Raw genomic sequence first — 18,755 nt, 5'->3', positions numbered from 1 at the left:
ACAATGAGCATATATTCACAGCCCACCGGCTGCTCTGATAGGACTGTGGAACTGCATAGGCCAAGGGAGATGGTCTTGAACAGTTGCAATCAACGCAGCTAATGGGATCTTATGGAGGGGTTAGGCAGCCTGGGCCAGGCAGAATTAGAACTCCAAGACCGACAAGCAATTAAAGTTAAATTAAACCATATACATGTTGTCTACATGCCACTGACTTTTGAATGACACCTTGTCAATGCAAATCAATGGAGCAATTTCTGTGGAAACAAACATGCAAATTCAGCTTGCTTCTTATATGTGATATTTTATACTAGTGTTTTTTTCAGAAAAAGGTTGATCTGTCACTGCCAAGCTGATATTTTATATATTTATACTTGTGTGTGTGTAAATATATTTTTATACTTTCTTTAGTTCACCGAGATAAAAACTTTAAATGACACCAACCAATTTGGAAAGTTCAGACGACCAGGTATTAGTTTTAAGGATTCTGTCTTTGGGCACCCACTGCTCATAGACTGCACAGAGTGCACTAACAGCTTTCTGGCCCTCAGGAGTCTCATCTCCACCAATCAGTACTCGGTCTGGATTCTTTAGGTCTTTGATAGCGGTGCCTTCTGCTAGGAATTCTGGGTTAGACAGAACCTGCACAAAAACATAAAGAACATAAGAACAGCCCTGCTGGATTAGGCCCAAGGCCTATCTCGTCCAGCATCCTGTTTCCCACACTGTCTCAGCAAATGCCTCTGAGAAGCCCACAGGCAAGAGGTAAAGGCATGCCTCCTCTCCTGCTGTTGCTCCCTGCAACTAGTATTTAGAGGCGTCTTTCCACTGAGGCTGGAAGTGGCTTATAGCCACCAGACTAGTAGCCATTGATGGAACTGTGCTCCATGAATTTGTCTAAGCCGCTTTTAAAGCTGACTAAGCCAGGGGCCATCACCACATCCATGGCAGAGAATTCCATAGATTAATTACATGCTGTGTGGAAAAGTACTTCCTTTTGTCAGTCCTACATTTCCTGGCCTTCAGTTTCATGGGATGACCCCTGGTTCTAGTGTTGTTAGAGAGGGAGAAAAATATCTCTCTGTCCTACTCTCTCTTCTCCATGCATAACTTTATACACCTCAATTATGTCTCCCCATAGTCACCTCTTTTCCAAACAAACAAGCCCCAGATGCTGTAGCCTTGCCTCATAAGGAAGGTGCTCCAGGCTCCTGATAATCTTTCTTGCCCTTTTCCACACCTTTTCCGTTCTACAATGTCTTTCTTAAGACCAGAACTGCACACAGTACTCCAAATGTGGCTGCACCACAGATTTGTAACGGCATTATAATATTAGCATTTTTATTTTCAGTTCTCTTTCTAATGATCCCTAGCGTGGAATTTGCCTTCTTCACAGCTGCCAAACACAGAGTTGACACTTTTAACAAGCTGTCTACCAAGACCCCAAGATCTCTCTCCTGGTCAGTCGCTGACAGCTCAGACCCCATCAGTGTAAATGTGAAGAGGTTTTTTTTGCCCCAATATGCAACTCTTTACACTTGCTTACACTGAACCACATTTGTCATTTATCACCCACTCATCCAGTTTGGAGAGATCCTTTGGGAACACCTCACAGTCTGCTTTGTATCTCACTACCCTAAATAGTTTAGTGTCATTTGCAAATTTGGCCACTTCACTGGTTATCCCAACTTCTAGATCATTTATAAACAAGTTAAAGAGCACTGGCCCCATACAGATCCCTGGAGGACCCCACTTCTTACTCCCCTCCATTGTGAAAACTGTCCATTTTTCCTACCCTCTGTTTCCTGTCCTTCAACCAGTTAAAAATCCACAATTAAACCTAACCCCTTATCCCATGACTGTTAAGTTTGCTCAAGAGCTTGTGGTGCCACACAGAGAGTTACTTGAAATGCATAAAATATATCAAAATCCACCCAGTACAAACTGGCTAGTATTTGTTATTTTACCTGCAAATTTAAGTTAGGTTTTGTGTTGGCATCAAATATACGTCGAATGCTCTCTGCAGCACGGACAGGAACAGTGCTTTTCTCAGTCACAATTTTATAACCATTTGAGTTTTGCACAATCCGTCTTGCACAGGCCTCTATGTACTTCAGATCTGCTGCCCGGCCTTTTCCCATGCCATATGTCTTTGTTGGAGTGTTAACCTAGTTACAAGGGGAAAAAAAAGGGGATTCTTAGACAAATCTGTCAACGTTTCCCTTTTTGGTTGTCACAGAATCATGCCCAAGTCTGATTAAAATTTAGAAAACTATTAAAGAAAAGAAAGCAGTTTCCTACTTTCTGTGAAGGTCCAAGGGAATACACTGCTACAGGGCTGTGTGTCAGTAGTGGGTTCGGGAGCCTAAGGGATGCAGCCTCAGCCATTTAATATATTTGGGAGGGAGTCTCCATTGGACATAGCGGTACCGATTCCTGAGTAAACATGCACAGAATCATGCTGAGAGTTTCCATGAACATAAGAAGAGGAATGATTTGTCAATTGTTCCTTCCACATTTATTCTAGAGAAATGCCACCACTGAAACATGCATGCACTAGTCACAATTGTCAGCACTATGCAAGTATTTTGCCATTTTGGTTTTTTTGCACCCAAGCTTGTGCAACCCACAAAAAAATGGGAGAAGTTGGGGTTTTTTGGTTGATTTTTTAAAAATTATTTCACTTTGCAACCCCCCCCCCCTGCACTGCAGCCAGAGGTGCTCTTACCCTTGGACTTCCGGGCCCAAATCCAGAGCCTCCACACCCCCTAGGGGCCCCCAAATCTGTTTTAGTCGATCCTGGGTGGTATGGTGATGTTAAAAATACTGGGTGGGGGTGGGGGGCTCCAAAAGCCTTTAGGTCCAGGCTACAAACTTACCTAGATGCACTATTGACTGCAGCCCACACTACAGACCCACTAGCCAAGAGTAACCTATTGTGAATGCCAGAGAAAGTATCCCTGCTTTCTCTCCCTCCCTCACTGCTGCCAGTTGGTGACATATCCAAAGTTATTTAAGGACAAAAATAATCACTTACGGAAATAAACACAAGATCAGCTTCTCTGATTGCATCATCAATATTGGTGGAAAAAAAGAGATTCTTTCCTCTGCAAGATTCTACCACTTCTTTTAACCCGGGCTGGAAAAATACCAGGAAGTTATTTAAGAATTAACATGTGAGCTTTATATCTAAGCAAGAAGCACATATCTTATGTAAAGAATCCCTCCTTTGATCAAGATACTTCACTCTAATGCACATGGTTTGTATATGTAAGTATTCATATTCTGATGATGGTCAATTAGTCAGTTACCACCACTCATAAGGTAGATGATGTCACACACAAGGGGGAGTGAACAGAGCCCCAGAAGGGTCGCACAAGCTCTCTGGAGCTCATTTCCCAACCACATTTGTTGCTGGGTGTGTGTGTTGTTTATTTGCTTCCAAAGGAGGGAGCAAACAAACAAAACACGTGCCCAGCAACAAACATGGCTGGGAAATGAGCTTTGTGGGGAGGGGCAAGTAGGTGGCCCCAGGACCTGGGCGGCTTGGGTTCTTTGAACCCATATGACCTATTATAGCTCCTCTCCTGGTCAAGCCACAAACTCCCTCCTCCCCTGAGACAAAGCTGAAATTGGTTTCTCGATCAGAATTTCCTGTGATATCCGAACACAGAAATTCTGGCTTAACAGTCCACACAAATGAGGATTTCAAAACAGAATTAAACTATGCAGGGGCGTAACTACAATAGGGCAAGGGGAGACAGTTGTCTGGGGGCCCACTGCCTTGGGGGCCCCCCCGAGAGGCAAGTCACATGACTGACTCCCCCAGCCGCGCACCCGCCTGGGCTTCCTTCAGTTGTATTCATCCTCCAAAATTGATGTGAGTGTTAAGACCTGGAGCTAACAGAACAGCATGTCTTTGTCTAGTACCATTAAATGACTTGCATCGTCCACAATTTACAAAACCTTTTAAAAAATAATTTAGGATAATGTTCTATTGTGGCACATAGGAGATAGATAGATAGATAGATAATATATTTCTATATTTCTGTTTTTATATCTATTTCTATTATTTTACTATGCTTTTTGTTACCACTATTCAGCCTCATTTAAGATTTCTTTACTTCATGAGCTGAGCTTCAGTGGGGGGGGGGCATTTTAAAATCTTGTCTCTGGGCCCACTCCAACCTTGCTACGCCCCTGAAACTGTGGTTTGATATACTGGTTTGTATGTTTTCAAATTTGGACATTATGCAAAACTCTGATTTAAGAAACCAGGATATGTTTAGTTTAGTTGGACACATGAGAGGAGGGGACAGGAGGGTGCAGGCTCAGTGCTTGCTCCCAATTTAACAAACAATAGTTTGTTGGACCTGGATAGTCACATCTGCATTTGACCATTACCATTCTTGCAAACTGGTTATCTGTTCTTATATCAAGTAGCTAAGCCCAGGAGGCATTTAATAGGTGAACTGCTATAAGGGAGGTAGAATATGGAGGTTTCACAACAGTTCTGTGAAGAGGCTTAGGTTGGAAGGGAGTTTTATGTTATGTCTTTAATATATATTTGTGAGTAACCTTGAAGTGCTTTGGCATAAAATGTGGGATACAAATATTTTATTAAAGATAAATAAACTGGCTTTTAATCAGTCAGTGAGCTTCCTGGGTGAATAGAGGCTTGAACTCAGGTCTCCCTGAGTCCACAACCAACACTATTATCAGGGTCCCCCCGCCGCCCATCAGCTCCACCTATGGAATTCAAGCTCACCTATGACTTTTGACCAACCCTGAACTCTTTGGCAGTCTCCCAGCAACCCCTTAAAAAGGATGAGGTTGCTAGCAGGCTAGTCAAGAGTTCTTGTTCAAACCTCCTTGCCCATGCCTTGAACCTGCTTACCTGCCCTGTTTCCTTTGCCCTGACTCTCCTTGAATCTTGCCTGGTATGTTTGTGCTTGACTCTCCACAATATGTTTCTGCTGCCCATATCACAGTTTGCTTCCTGGCACTATCCATTACACCCTACTAGCTGTCCCGTTTTCCAGATAGGCTCCATCTGGAAAACAAGAATTCTGTACCATAGGCACAACCTGTTTTTGTTGTGAACTTGCTGCGAACTGGATATGCAGCCTAACAGAGATAATTTATCACTGCCTTAACTCACGTATAAAATCACACTTCTGTTTAAAATAAAAGCCAGAAAACACACCCAGCTTATGAAGATTACTTTTCCAGCACACATTTTTGCTGAGCTTTAGGTACAGAACAATAATTGGTCACAAAGGAAATAGAAGATTAACTTGCACTCTCAGCAATGAAATAAATGTCCATAGGTTGTACGGGTCATGTGGCAATGCTCAGCAAATCAAGAGCTTGAACTAGGAATCTCAGGGATGTGGCTTAATGAGCTACCCTAGACTGTGTCTTCTCAGGTGTCACGGGCTCCTTGAGGCACAGAAAGAATTGGGGCATTCAACATCGGCTCCTGCAATTGGTAGATGGTATGAAACCTCTGAATTGGCTGTGCCTGGTATAAATGTCAGGAGCCTAGCCTTCTACCCTTGTCTGGTCAGCAGAGCAGTACTTTCTACCCACTGTACATTTATCTCCAGCAACAGAAAATAGGGACCCAGTTGGTGAACACCAGTCCTGAGTCTTGATTCAGGTACAGCCACCCAAGGCTGAGCCTGGCCTTCACAGTGACATACTCTCAGTTCCTTGCTGGAAGTTTTATTACATCATTTATAACAACAAATATCACAGGTGTGCTTTTTATGGGACAAGACTGGCTACGCTTTATATGGGTTTATATTGAAAAGTGTACATTTCATGCATCACACAAAGTAATATTTTATCCACATTCGGATGTGTATCCACAATTCCAGTAGATTCATCTCAGAATATATACTTTACACCCTGGATTAGAATTTAGCTTGGCCATGAAAACAAGGGCACAGGCCTTAAACAAAGGTTCCTACTTTTTCTTACAGTTGAGATTACAGCAAGGATAATATCCAGTAGCAGTTTAAATTGGCAGCAACCAAAAACTCTTGCCATATTTTCAGAAAATAAGCCAGCCACTGTAATGCGCAGCCACTGTAAAGACACCTTACAGAATTTCTCACACTCTCTTTTTAAATGACAAACTGGAGTATGAAAAGAGATTGCTATAGCTTGAAGCTACAAGAGTTCTCTTCCTCACATTTTATGACAGTTTGAGTTAACAGACTGAAGGCATTTGAAAGAGGACTGTGCTGAAAACCTGCTGCCCAACAAGTGCTAGGATCATCTTGGAGTACTGACCAGTAGAACTGACCGGTCTGATAACACTGAAAAAGAAAGATGTACTTTTGCAATGGCAATGGAGCAGTGATAACCACTTCTGTGATGTCAGTAATTACTTCCACATGTCTTGAAACTGAGCCTATTTAATTTTTCTTGCTCTCAGATGAATGATTTGCATGGTAGCTGGAACTGATTCACCACTTTACAACAACAAAGAACGAGGTAATGTTGCATCTTCCTAGATGTGCAATTTATGTTTACATTAAATAGCCAAAACGGCAAACCTAGGCCCTCATTTGCAAGCATTTGTCACCTTTCATATAATTACATGCCTAGAGGAGACCCGAGAATAATCTGACCTAATCCCTTATCCTGCAGCAGAAGCCTACAGCCATTATCCACTTTCAGCCATTATCACTCAGATTAACTGTGTTCCGCAAGAAGAGCAGAGGTGTACATAAGCATTTTTTGTGTCTCTGCAGGGAAACATAACTACTTTTCTGAAGCACTATATTTACCTGAATCTAAGACTAGGCTTTTTCCAAGTTTTTTGATATTAGAAACTGGGAGGTCATTTTGATATTAGAAACTAGGTTTGCCATTTTGGCTATTTAATTGTAAAGATAAATTGCAAATAAATTCAGTCTTGTTCCTTTTGAGTAAATGCTGGTATAACCTCTATTTAACCTCTACTTTTTAAGGGGGTTGTCTTAAATTCAGAATTGTCTTCCATTTGGGAAAATACAGGTATGGATCAGTGATGTGGGATTTCCAGAAAAGTTTGCATCTGGAGCATTTTCTGGTGCCTTACATAAACTGGATCTGATTTAGCACATTTGTTTGCCTTGTATTAAGCTATTTTAAACCTGAAAAGGGACACCCAGGGCCAGTTTGGATGATACTTTGCCCTACTAGCTCGACCCACATGATTAAGATGTGAGTGCACATATCTATCCCTCCACACGATGGTCCCCACTCACCGAGAGGCAGTCCCTCTGTATGCACTCCAAGTAATTTAATTATGATTTAAAACAGCATTGTGTGTGTGTGTGTGTGTGTGTGTGTGTGTGTGTGTGTGTGTGTAGAGGGGGTGGTCCAGATGAGCCCCTGCCCTGCAGTTAGAGAGATGGCATGATGGGGAATGGTATGTGCACTCAGAGCATGCTCACATCTTAATCAAATGGGTTCAGGTGCAGTATTGTCTGAACCATCTCCGTGTTAATTTTATATACTGTATAAACATTGCAACAGTTTTTCAAAGGCGAGGAACCGGTCCTATTCCATCCCAGCACAGCATCCCTCCACTTCCCCCCCTCCGCCCGCAGCACATAATTAATCTATGGGATTCTTTGCCACGAGATGTGGTGAGGCCACTAGCTTGGATGGCTTTAAAAAGGGCTTAGAGAGATTCATGGAGGACAGGTCTATCAGGTCTAGAGCCAGCGTGGTGTAGTGGTTAGAGTGCTGGACTAGGACCAGGGAGACCCGACTTCAAATCCCCATTCAGCCATAATACTAGCTGGGTGACTCTGGGCCAGTCACTTCTCTCTCAGCCTAGCCTACTTCACAGGGTTGTTGTGAAAGAGAAACTTAAGTATGTAGTACACCGCTCTGGGCTACTTGGAGGAAGAGAGGGATATAAATGTAATCATCATCATCAACATCATCATCATCATCAATGGCTACTAGTCTGGTGGCTGTGGGCCATCTCCAGCCTCAGAGGCATGATGCTGCTCAATACCAGTTACAGGGGAGCAACAGCAGGAGAGAGGGCATGGACATACCTCTTGCCTGTGGGTTCCCTAGAGGCATCTGGTGGACAACTGTGTGAAACAGGATGCAGGATTAGATGGGCCTTGTGCCTGATCCAGGAGGGCTGTTCTTATTGGCTATTGCTGGTGTCTACATTTGTGCTTATTTTTAGTCTGTGAGTCCCTTTGGGAACAGGGAACCATCTTTTTAATGTAAACCACTTTGATAACTTTTTGTTCAAAAGTGACATACAAGTAGTAGTAGAAGAAGAACTCCTTGGAGAAAGAGTGGAATACAGATGTGATTAATAATAATCACATTTTTCATAAAGGAGACATATTTTTGCAGAAGTTCACAACAATAAGATGCAGAGCACAGACAAGGCAATAGAGTCAGGTGAGGATAGAGAAGTGTATTCTTAAACAGATTTACCTCGTAAATTGGAAGTGAGTCAGAATTCCAGGCATTGATTCTAGCTTCATTGACATCAACAACGGTGACCTTAATTTTCGGGCACATGTGTGCAATGACACTGCATGTTGGTCCACCAACGTAACCAGCACCAATGCAGCAGATTTTCTTAATTTCAAACATGATTGTTCTGGTGAGAAGGAAAAACCAAATTGGAACATAATCAGTTTACAGTACTTTAAACGTAAAACCCAGGCACATTCTGATGTTACCCATAAAACAAATAGGAAAATTTCCTGATAAATAATATTGCTACTCATTCATCTTAAACCATGCTTGATCGCTGCTTAGAAACATTTTAAAGGCCTACCTGTACCAACCTCGGGAAATTGCAGTCATCCATACACTTGTAACAAAATATCCGTGAACCCTTAATAAATACAGTAACATAGGCTGGTTGATCCTGCTGTAGAGACTTCAAAGATCAAGTGACTGGATTTTGAAAACAAAGTATCTACAGCTCTTACAAATAAGTGTTTGCAAGCTCTATTTGATTCTGTTAGGACAAGAGTTAAAACCTTCAACCAGATTAAAATCCGTTTGGGAGATGGACTTACCAAAGATCTTTAATGAAGGTTGGGGGAAATCTAGTCTAGCAAGTCTTTACATTCAGTTTACATTCAGTTTCAGCTCAAATTTTTAAAAGAAAGAAAAAAGATAATCCCTAGATGGTATATGACCCTGGTAAGATTAGCTCATATTACTAAAAATACATCGCCTATTTTTTGGAACAACTGTAAAGAGAAGGGGACTTGTTACCATCTATGGTGGATGTGCCCAAGAGTTAGGATTTTTGGGGGGATTCTTGTTTTTTCCCCTTTTTCAAAGAGATGGTAAAAATCACTTCCCAGCAGATTTGGCCGGACCCCTTTTTGGCCTTGTTAGGTATTTTTTCCAGGAGAACATTAAAATATAATTATCTTATATGCTAATAGCATATTAGCTAATATGCTAATAGCAGCCAGACTGACCATAGCTAACAACTGGAAAGAGGTAGTGTTATCTTTAGAAGACTGGTATAATAAACTTTGTTATATAGCAACAAATGAAAATTTAACCTATTCTTTAAATATCTGAAAAGACATAATTCCATCTTTATCTTTCTTTATGATTTGGCAAGATCTATTATTATTATTGATTCATAAAAATTATGGAAGGGACCAATTCAATTAACATTTGGAAAGGTATTTGTTTAAGAATGATTTTGATGATGTAGATTATCATTTATCATCAAATGTTTGGGGGTTTTTTTGTTTTGATGTTTTCCTCTCTCTGAATTGTAGTATTGTTTTTATTAATTGTAATGTTATTTTATTTTTTAAGAAGTGTTTGCAGAGGTCACTCAACCCATTTTACTGCCCTGCCTGGATGCTGCTTTCCCTGCCCTGCTATACCAGAGCGCTATCTTTCATCCAAGGAGGAAATGGAGTTCTGCAGTATGGCAGCTACCAAGCACCATGAATACTTCCTCCCACCCTTTTTTTAATGACAGGAGGAGAACAAGAGTGCGCACAGCTAGGGAAATACAACGTGGTAGTTGTATGGTGGTTGCCCCTGTGGCTTTCTGTCAGTACTCCAACAGTACTGGGCTAAATGCATAACTGGTTGACCTCAGAGCCCTATGCTAGTTTTCTACATATGGGGAAGAAATTGTGATTGTGCTGTGCCAGATGCCCCTCTGGCTAGCCCAACATCTACACTCTGGACATCACATTTCTGTAGGGCCTCATGCACAGAGATTCCAACATGCATAGGCCCAAATAGAGCAATTGCTACACCATACATCTTGCAGTGTACAAACTATGTGATTCAGACCTACGTGTATGTGGGCACCTATGCAACATGACATCCAACACCAGAGATCAGCTCTGCAGAGCGGGGAGGTCTGCCAATGTGATCTCAGTCTTCTGCACAATACTAACATCTGTACTGAGCAAACCATTTGTATTTGAGCAAACCATTTCTATAATTAGAGATGTGATAATCATTTAGCACATATTTGGAGGCGGCAGGGGGAAGGAAAAACAAATAAACTTGCTTCCCTTCTGCTAAATAAAGAGGGTTAAAAGACAAGACGGTTAGAGAACCAGCCTCTCTGAAGAGCTGTATGCTTTTCATTTCACGAGTCTTCCTGGCCTGAACAAACATATCAGGCTCCTCAATTAACCAAAGTGAAACGGCTGTATTCACAGTGAAACACAAAGGCTATATTGTAGGCCAGAAAGTTTTCTTAGGATTACAGGCAGATCTTCCTAATGGGGTCACCAAATGGTCTCAAGATTCACACTGTTGCATGCAGGAGGAATACGTCAGAAAAATTCCAGACAGAATTATATGGGCACTACAAGATGCAAAGTATGGAAGTGTCACTTTAGCATAGGCATAAAGCAGAAATTTCCTATTTTCTCCTCCTAAAGTACTACTGGGTTATTAGCAAATACCTTCTCTTCCCCCAAAGCAGGCTCTCTATCATTTCTCTTGTCAGTACAGAGGATTGAACTATTGGAGTGGAGTGGAGTGGATCTGTTGTGCAGGAGACACACACACACATGCACAAAATATCAGTGGCTTTCCAGGACCAATGTATGTATTCCACAGTGATGGCCAAGCCCTGATTTGTGGGTTGTAGCTGCTCAAACAGCTCAAATTACAAGCATTTCTCAGTTTTCTTTATTTAAGTAACTTGTTTGAGGGCTGGTTTGATTGGATTATTTTTCTAGTTTCTAAAATGTGTCTATTACAATCATGCTGGGACAGAACTTACAAGTTAGGCTGGATTCACCTTTCTTTGAACATGCGAGCATCTCACTACTGTACTCACAAGTACATTGGTCCCATTCACTTTAGCATATTAAGCCATTTGCAATCAACAGCAGCTGTATCTCCCTTTGGGCAGCCCACTTTCTTTTGTCCAGAAAAAGCTCTTCATCATGTTTAGATCATAAAAATTCACTGATTGTAATGTCATATTTCCTTTCTCCTCATTTCACATTCCAAAATGTATTTAAATGGCATAGTAGGGCTTCTTTTTGCCTACAGTGAAGTTCTGTACATTTTCTGGCAAGAAAGTGATCTGAGTGTATGCCAACTTCCTTTCAACCAAACTAGTCACAATATCAGGAGAAAGTACATCTGCTAACATCTAATGTTTAATCAGCTATCAGAATGTAAGAACTGCCTTGATGATCAGACCAAAGGTCTACCTAGCCTTGCACTCTCTCTTCCACCGCATCCACCTAAATGCCACTGGAAATTTTATAATCAAGGCATGATAACCCCTGCTAACTGGGCAAAGAGGCACCTTTTACCGTGGTGATTCTCTTTATTTAGCAGGGTGAGAGTAACTGACCCTATCCACCCCCAGCACAGTACATCCAGTGACTGTTGCTGGTGTCTATCTTATGTTTCTTTTTAGAATGTGAGCCCTTTGGGGACAGGGAGCCATCTTATTTATTAATTATTTCTCTTTGTAAACTGCCCTGAGCTATTTTTGGAAGGGCGGTATAGAAATTGAAATAATGATGATGATGATGATGATGATGATGATGATGATATAGTGAACCATCTCCTCTCCTTTACCCCTAAAGGTAAAATAAAGTGTGCCGTAGAGTCAGTGCCGACTCCTGACGACCACAGAGCCCTGTGTTTGTTCTTTGGTAGAATACAGGAGGGATTTACCATTGCCATCTCCCGCGCAGTATGAGATGATGCCTTTCAGCATCTTCTTATATCACTGCTGCCCGATATAGGAGTTTCCCATAATCTGGGAAACATACCAGCGGGGATTCAAACCGGCAACCTCATGCTTGCTAGACAAGTCATTTCCCCTCTGTGCCATTAGCCTTTGGTAATACAGGGATTCTATTCTTAGTTATTATGGCAAACAGCCACTGAATCTAAAATCCATTAATTATCTAAATCCTCTAAGAACCAATTAGTGGCCATCATAACATCTTGTGGCATATATTGATTTATGTATTGTATTAAGTATTCCCTGTTGCTCATCCTGTACCTACTAAGAGTTTCACGGCAATGTCTCTATCCCACCAAAATAGGGATGTAAACTGATTCTTTTACAGTTTCAAATGAATCACCATAATTTAGTGGACAAAAAAGTTTTAATTGTGACAGAACAACTAAAGAGTCCACTCCAGTCCTTGGACCACATGCGGTCAACCTGTAATGGTGTCAATTCGAATTCCCCAAAATGGAACTAGAAATCATTTTGAGACTTCTAGTCTTCTGAGAGCCAGCATGGTGTAGTGATGAGTGTTGGACTAGGACCAAGGAGACTCAAGTTCAAATCTCCATTTAACCATGAAACTCACTGGATGACTCTGGGCAAGTCACTTATCTCTCAGCTCAACCTACTTCACAGGGTTGTTGTGAGGATAAATATAACCATGTACACCACTCTGGGCTCCTTGAAGGAAGAGTGGGATATCATTATAAATTAAGTAAGTAAGTCCAGATTCAAGAAGCATCTCACTCAACTCACTGAGTGGTCTTCAATATTGTCAACCTCAAAAACCTATCTGTGAAGGAATCATGGTAACTTGCCTCAAAGAGTGAAAGCGAGAAGATAAAAGCAAATGCTCTAGTTCAGTTTCTATTGAGTCTCTCAATCAATTGAGGCAATACTACAGGAACCACCAGCATTAGGGGAGTGCCAGAGTGTTCCAATGGGTAGAGTGCCAATTTGGACTGACACTTTTGGACTGGCTTTGATAATTTGTGCTGAAAAAGGGTTATAAATAATTTAAAATTAGCAAATAAGTAAGTCCTCATTGAGCCACAGACCTCACTAGATGACTTTGGTCAATCACTAGTTTCATCCTGATATATTTAACATAATTGTTGTGGGGATAACATAGGAAAAATACACTGCTCCATGCAATTTGTAAGGCAGGCAGAATACAAACATGACCAATAAATATAATAAGGCCACTTCAATAACGAACACAGTAAAATGCGCTGAAGTCAAACAGTATGCTAACTACTGCTTAATATGGTTAAGCATTGAGTTAACCACTGCTTAATATGGTTAAGCATGTTTGTTAAAGGGCACATTTTAACACACTCGCTTACAGATGGAAGTACTATAGATTTCGATCTACATGCCAGAGTAGAGTCAGAGTATGATAGTTATTCCAGATTAATTTACAATGTGGCAGAGTATACTATGCTTATTGCAAAATAAGTTACTCCTTAGTAGTTCTAGAGATAGCCTAATTTTTAGCAGTCCTCTAACAACCTAATCTAGACCCAGTCTAGATTAACAACTTAATCTAGACCCAGACTTCCCACTGAAATCAATGAAACTTCCTACCTATTCTAGAATAAATGCTGAATGAACCGGAATTTAAGGGGAAAATGAGAATGTGAGCGAATGAGTGTACAAGTAAGCATAACCCACCCCGATACAGGAAGCAGTACTGCAAAAACACGTTTTGGAAAACCACACAAGTCATTCAAAAACTCAGACAATGGCCGTCTTAATACAAGCTTGTAAAGAGGAGGATCTTTCGGTATGTCTTTGATTAAACAAGATAGATTTGCAAAAGCCATCAACAAATTTAACAGCAACTGCACTGAAATATTTGAGGAAATCCGAGAGATCACATGCACAGGCATACACACACACCCTTAACAACCTCCCTACTCCTTGCAGAATGAACTGATCTTCTTGCGCAAGCCCTTTGTCCCATAAGCAAGGAAAAGATTCCGAGAAGACGGGTCCATCCCTTCCGATGGGCAAGGCAAAGTGATCCAAGGAAAAGAAAAGAAAGCGCGCACACATCTTCGAGAAGAAGTGGGGGGAAATAACTCAGCCAACCCATCAATGGTATACATAGAAGATACATACAGCGATGAGGATTTTGGCTAAAAGGCACAAGAGGCGATGCCGCAGCAGGAAAGAGGTGGGGCGGATGCGCCAGTCCAGAGGCGGCCAGGCAGGCAGCAAGTAGGCGAATGGAGCCCCGCCGCCCGCGCCGCCCCTATTTAAAGAGTCGCATTCCTCGGAGGAGGGGAGCAAAGGCCGATCCTCCCCCTGTCAGCAGGAGGGAAGAACAAGGCCAGAGAGCGGCGAAGAGGAGGGGGCCAATGATAATGCAGGGAGGCTTCGGGAGCAACGAAGGGAGGAGATCGGTCCGGAAGCGCAATTCCAGAATCCAGCCGACAAGGAGGGGATCTGTTGCAGCAGGAACCACCACAAGTAAACTCTACAGAGGAGATCTTTCCTAGGCGGGAGGAAAGAGGCAGGCAGGCAGGGAGAAGCTGAGTTGGGGGGAACAAGGATGGGATGAGAAGGAGAGAGGTCACTTCGGGAAGGCACTGTGAAGCGGGGTTGGGACGGCGAGGGGAGATTCACCGAGGAGCCAGCGGCAGTTTTGGGATCGTGGTGGGAGACGAAGAGAAGCTCATTTGGGGGAGGAATGGGAAGGATGTGGAGAAAGGCAGAGGGGGGAGAGGGAGAAGCTGCTGGAGGCGGGGGGAGGGCGGGGGCTAAAAGCAAGAAGATTAAAGATGCACGATATTTAGGACGTGTGAAGGGAAGGCAAAGGGGCCGTGGTGGGCAGGCAGCGGGGCCGGAGAAGGATGCAGCGAGAGGAGGTACAGCGGCGGCACTCTCCCGCCTCCTCCCCTTCCGCCGGCGAATGCGTGGAGTCCAGCTCGGCGCCCAGGTCCCAAGGCCGGCCCCCTGTATGCTCTTCTTCTCGCCGACGCCAAAGCAAACAGTGTCGTCGCCCGCTCTGGCCTAGTTGCCTGTTGCTTGCTTCCCGCGCGGGGAAGAGGGGAGCGCCAGGGCCGCCGGGTGCGGATGGGAAGGTGGCGGGCGCGGGCGGGGAGAGCCACCTTCGCCTGGCCCAGCGGGGAAGCCCTGGCTGCGCTCCACTGCCACACAGCCGCGCGAGCGGCCTGCGGCAGCATTGACTACAAGAATGGCGGCGGGCTGCAAGGCCCGGGGGCTGCCTGGGCTGGGCTGCAGCCCGTACCTCCACCCCAGGGCGAAAGGCTTGGCTGCTGCCCGTAGCCGCACCCCAGGGCGCAGCCACTGGAGCTCTCTTCCGTCGCTTATTTTCCATCATGGCCTGGACACTTTTGGGCATCCAGATTAGCTTTTTCGTGAGACTGGGGAAATGCGTGCCTCGATTCTCGCCCCGCCCGCCCAGCAGCAAATGTGCCTCTGTTAGCATTAAAAGCGTCTTTAAATGAATGGTCCGAGGATCGCCTCTTGAAGTTGCGCTTGTGTTCTGGGGACACAAAAAATTCAAACCATTTTCCCAGCACTGGGGTGGACAAGGTTCTGTAGTGCAATGCATAGGAGAATAGGGCCAGGGGTGTAGCCGTAATTGAGCAAATGGGTTCACTTGCTCCACCCTTCTCTATTTTCTTTATCATCTCCCTGAGTCTGGGGGGCTGCCCGAGAAAGGGGTGAACACGGCCCCCTCTCCCCTAGCTACACCCCTGAATGGGGTGTCTAGCCTTGTCCTGATGTGAGGTTGGTTATCTATGATAATGCAAAGTGTTGCTAATGTGGATATATCATGTGAAATATGGGTTGCATAAATGTCACTGGCATCTTCTGGGTAGCGGCTTTGGTGGGGGCTGTTGCTTACCTTCCTGCATTTATGTCTGTCCTGTATTGCCCCCCTTGTGCCATACCTAGATTGTAAAGCCCTGGAGGCAGGGATCTGTCCTCTAATCCTTTGTAAAATACCACATATGTGAATGATTGTGTGAAAATGATATAATAAAATAATAAAATAATTAATAATAATAGTCAATAGCATGGAACAGTTTTGTGTGTTTACTTGGCATTAGGTCTCATTGTTTCCTTGGCATCATGTTCACTGGGGGTTACTCCCAAGTAAGTGTACATAGGATTGCAACTTTAAAAACTCAATCAAGGAAAGGCCTGTACACCCCTTTAAAATGGAGCAGAATTTTACTGTCCTGCTGAAGAGCAGGAAACTTCCATAGAAGCATGTAAGATGTTAGTGATGTGCACAGAATTTATTTATTTTATTGTTAAATTTATATACCGCCTTCCATTAAAAACAATCCCAAGGCGGGATTGTTCATTCAAAACAATCCAAATGCATTTTGTGTTCTGTTTCGAGCTCAAAACAACTCAAAATGGCCAGAACCTTCTATTGAAACAGTAGTCGACTTTTGAAACAGTTGTTTCAATGGAACAACTCAAAATGTTTTGAGTGTTCCAGCCGTAGAGAACAATGGGGAACTCAACACCCTATTGCTCCCCATGGGTAGTTTCTAGGGACACCAACGTGGATCCTGTGGCGGTTTGGATGAAAGGTTAAAAATTTGTTTAAAATCACCTGCTTGCCTGTTCCTTTTGTGGTTTGGGTGGTAGGTAGCACCCATCATGCCCTACCACACAACCCACTTGGGTGTCCCTAGAAACTACCCATGGGGAACAAGGGGTGTTCTGAGTTTCCCCATTGATCCCTATGGTTGGAAGAAGCAGGCCTCGGAGTGCACTGCACACATTTTGCAACCCTGCCTTGAAAAAAACCTGAAGATTAGAAGCAGACAGTAAAAGGGAATCTGTTCCTCCCAAAACATAACACACATTTCAAACACAGACCAAAAAATGTCCAAAAAAGAATCACTGTCCCAGAATCCACTGCCAACCACAGTGCCTGTGCTGCAGTAACATCATTGGTACAAGTTGCTCTCTTGCATCCGATTATAACTCCCTAGCATTGCAACAGGTGCCACAGCAGCACCCTTAGCAGCAAGCATAGCCATCTAAACTAGAGCTATGACATGCCAAATCACTTTTGCATTCTGTGTATGCTCAGAAATATACACTGGAAGAGTTTGCCAACACTGCCCTCAGGAGGGCTCTCTTGTTCTTACATGAGTCAATGCTTGGGTTTTTGGCAGAAAAGCAAAGAAATACCACTTTATAAAAATGGATTTGTATTTACCTAATAAAAGCATAACTGTGGATCTAAGATTACAAACATGATAGTGAATCTAAGAGCTGGTAGGGAAAATATTATTTATTTTATTTATCATATTTTTATACTGCCTGATATGTAATCTCTAGGTGGTGTACAAATCCCAACTTAAAATCACAAGTTAAAATACATAAAACACAATTAAAACCAATATTAAACAAATTATTAAAATTATAATTAAAAGCTTGTGAGAACAGGAAAGTCTTGAGGGTCTTCCTGAAAACAAACAGAGAAGGAGATGCTCTTAGTTCAGCAGGGAGCATATTCCAAAGCCCTGGGGCAGTCACAGAGAAAGCCCGGTCCTGAGTCGCCATCAGATGAGCTGGTGGCAACCACAACCAGACCTCTCCAGAAGATCGTAAAAGGCGGGTGGGTGCATGAGGCAGGTGCATGACAGAGGAGGCGCTCTCTTAAATAGCCTGGTCCCAAGCCATTAAGAGCTTTATAGGTAATAACCAGCACTTTGTATTTCACCCGGAAACATATTGGCAACCAGTGCAGTTCTTTCAAAACTCTTGTACCATGTTGTACGGTCTCTTTGTGTTGTCCCAGAGACCAATCTGGCTGCCTCATTCTGTACCAATTGTAGTTTCCGGACTATGTACAAAGACAGCCTCACGCAGAGTGCATTACAGTAGTCAAGTCTGGAGGTTACCAGCATATATACCACTGTTTTAAGGTCATTCACCTCTAGATATGGACGTAGCTGATGAATCGGCCAAAGCTGATGAAAAGCACTCTAGGCCACCGCCTCAACCTGAGAAACCAGGGAAAGCTTGGGGTCCAGGAGCACTCCCAGGCTACGTACCTGAACTTTCAGGGGGAGTGTAACCCCATCCAGATATACATGCATAATATGCATGCATAAGGACATCGGCTACAAGCTAACAGTTTCTAACATTCCTAATCACAAGGAAAGGGGAAAGAGGAAAAGGGAAGGAGGGGAAGGCAGATGGAGGTGGAGGCTGGAATCCGCAAAGAGAAAAGAACACAGAGGCTTGTCATATTACGTGGCTTTGGAGTGGCTGGCAACAAAACAGACTGTTGCTAGGATTCTTTCTCAAGACAATCCTCTAAAAATTAGTATTCTCAAGACCATCTAAATATCTAGCCTGCCAGCTTACAGTACTACATATAGGTTATATGGTAGACAGTGGCGGAACCAGTGGAATGGCGGCCCATGTTCCACCCAGCTGGCACCCCTGCCACCCATATGAGTGATGCCATGTGCAAAGGGCGTATAGCCCAGTCACCAGA

General features: G+C 43.2%; 1 protein-coding gene across 1 annotated transcript in view; it reads right to left on the bottom strand.

The window, feature by feature from the left end:
- Positions 1 to 15,575, bottom strand: part of UGDH (UDP-glucose 6-dehydrogenase) — a 30,535-nt gene extending 14,960 nt beyond the window's left edge. Inside the window, exons 1-5 of the mRNA XM_053258062.1 lie at positions 14,372 to 15,575; positions 8,467 to 8,635; positions 3,038 to 3,139; positions 1,968 to 2,168; positions 445 to 642 (exon numbers count right to left, since the gene is read on the bottom strand). Of these exons, the coding sequence (XP_053114037.1) occupies positions 445 to 642; positions 1,968 to 2,168; positions 3,038 to 3,139; positions 8,467 to 8,628 (663 nt within the window). The 5' untranslated portion in view covers positions 8,629 to 8,635; positions 14,372 to 15,575. The remainder of the gene's footprint in view (positions 1 to 444; positions 643 to 1,967; positions 2,169 to 3,037; positions 3,140 to 8,466; positions 8,636 to 14,371) is intronic.
- Between the last annotated feature and the right edge of the window lie 3,180 nt (positions 15,576 to 18,755).

Source organism: Hemicordylus capensis, chromosome 5, assembly GCF_027244095.1.
Source record: "Hemicordylus capensis ecotype Gifberg chromosome 5, rHemCap1.1.pri, whole genome shotgun sequence".
NCBI classification, from domain to species: domain Eukaryota; kingdom Metazoa; phylum Chordata; class Lepidosauria; order Squamata; family Cordylidae; genus Hemicordylus; species Hemicordylus capensis.
This window is presented reverse-complemented; position numbering and strand designations above follow the sequence as displayed.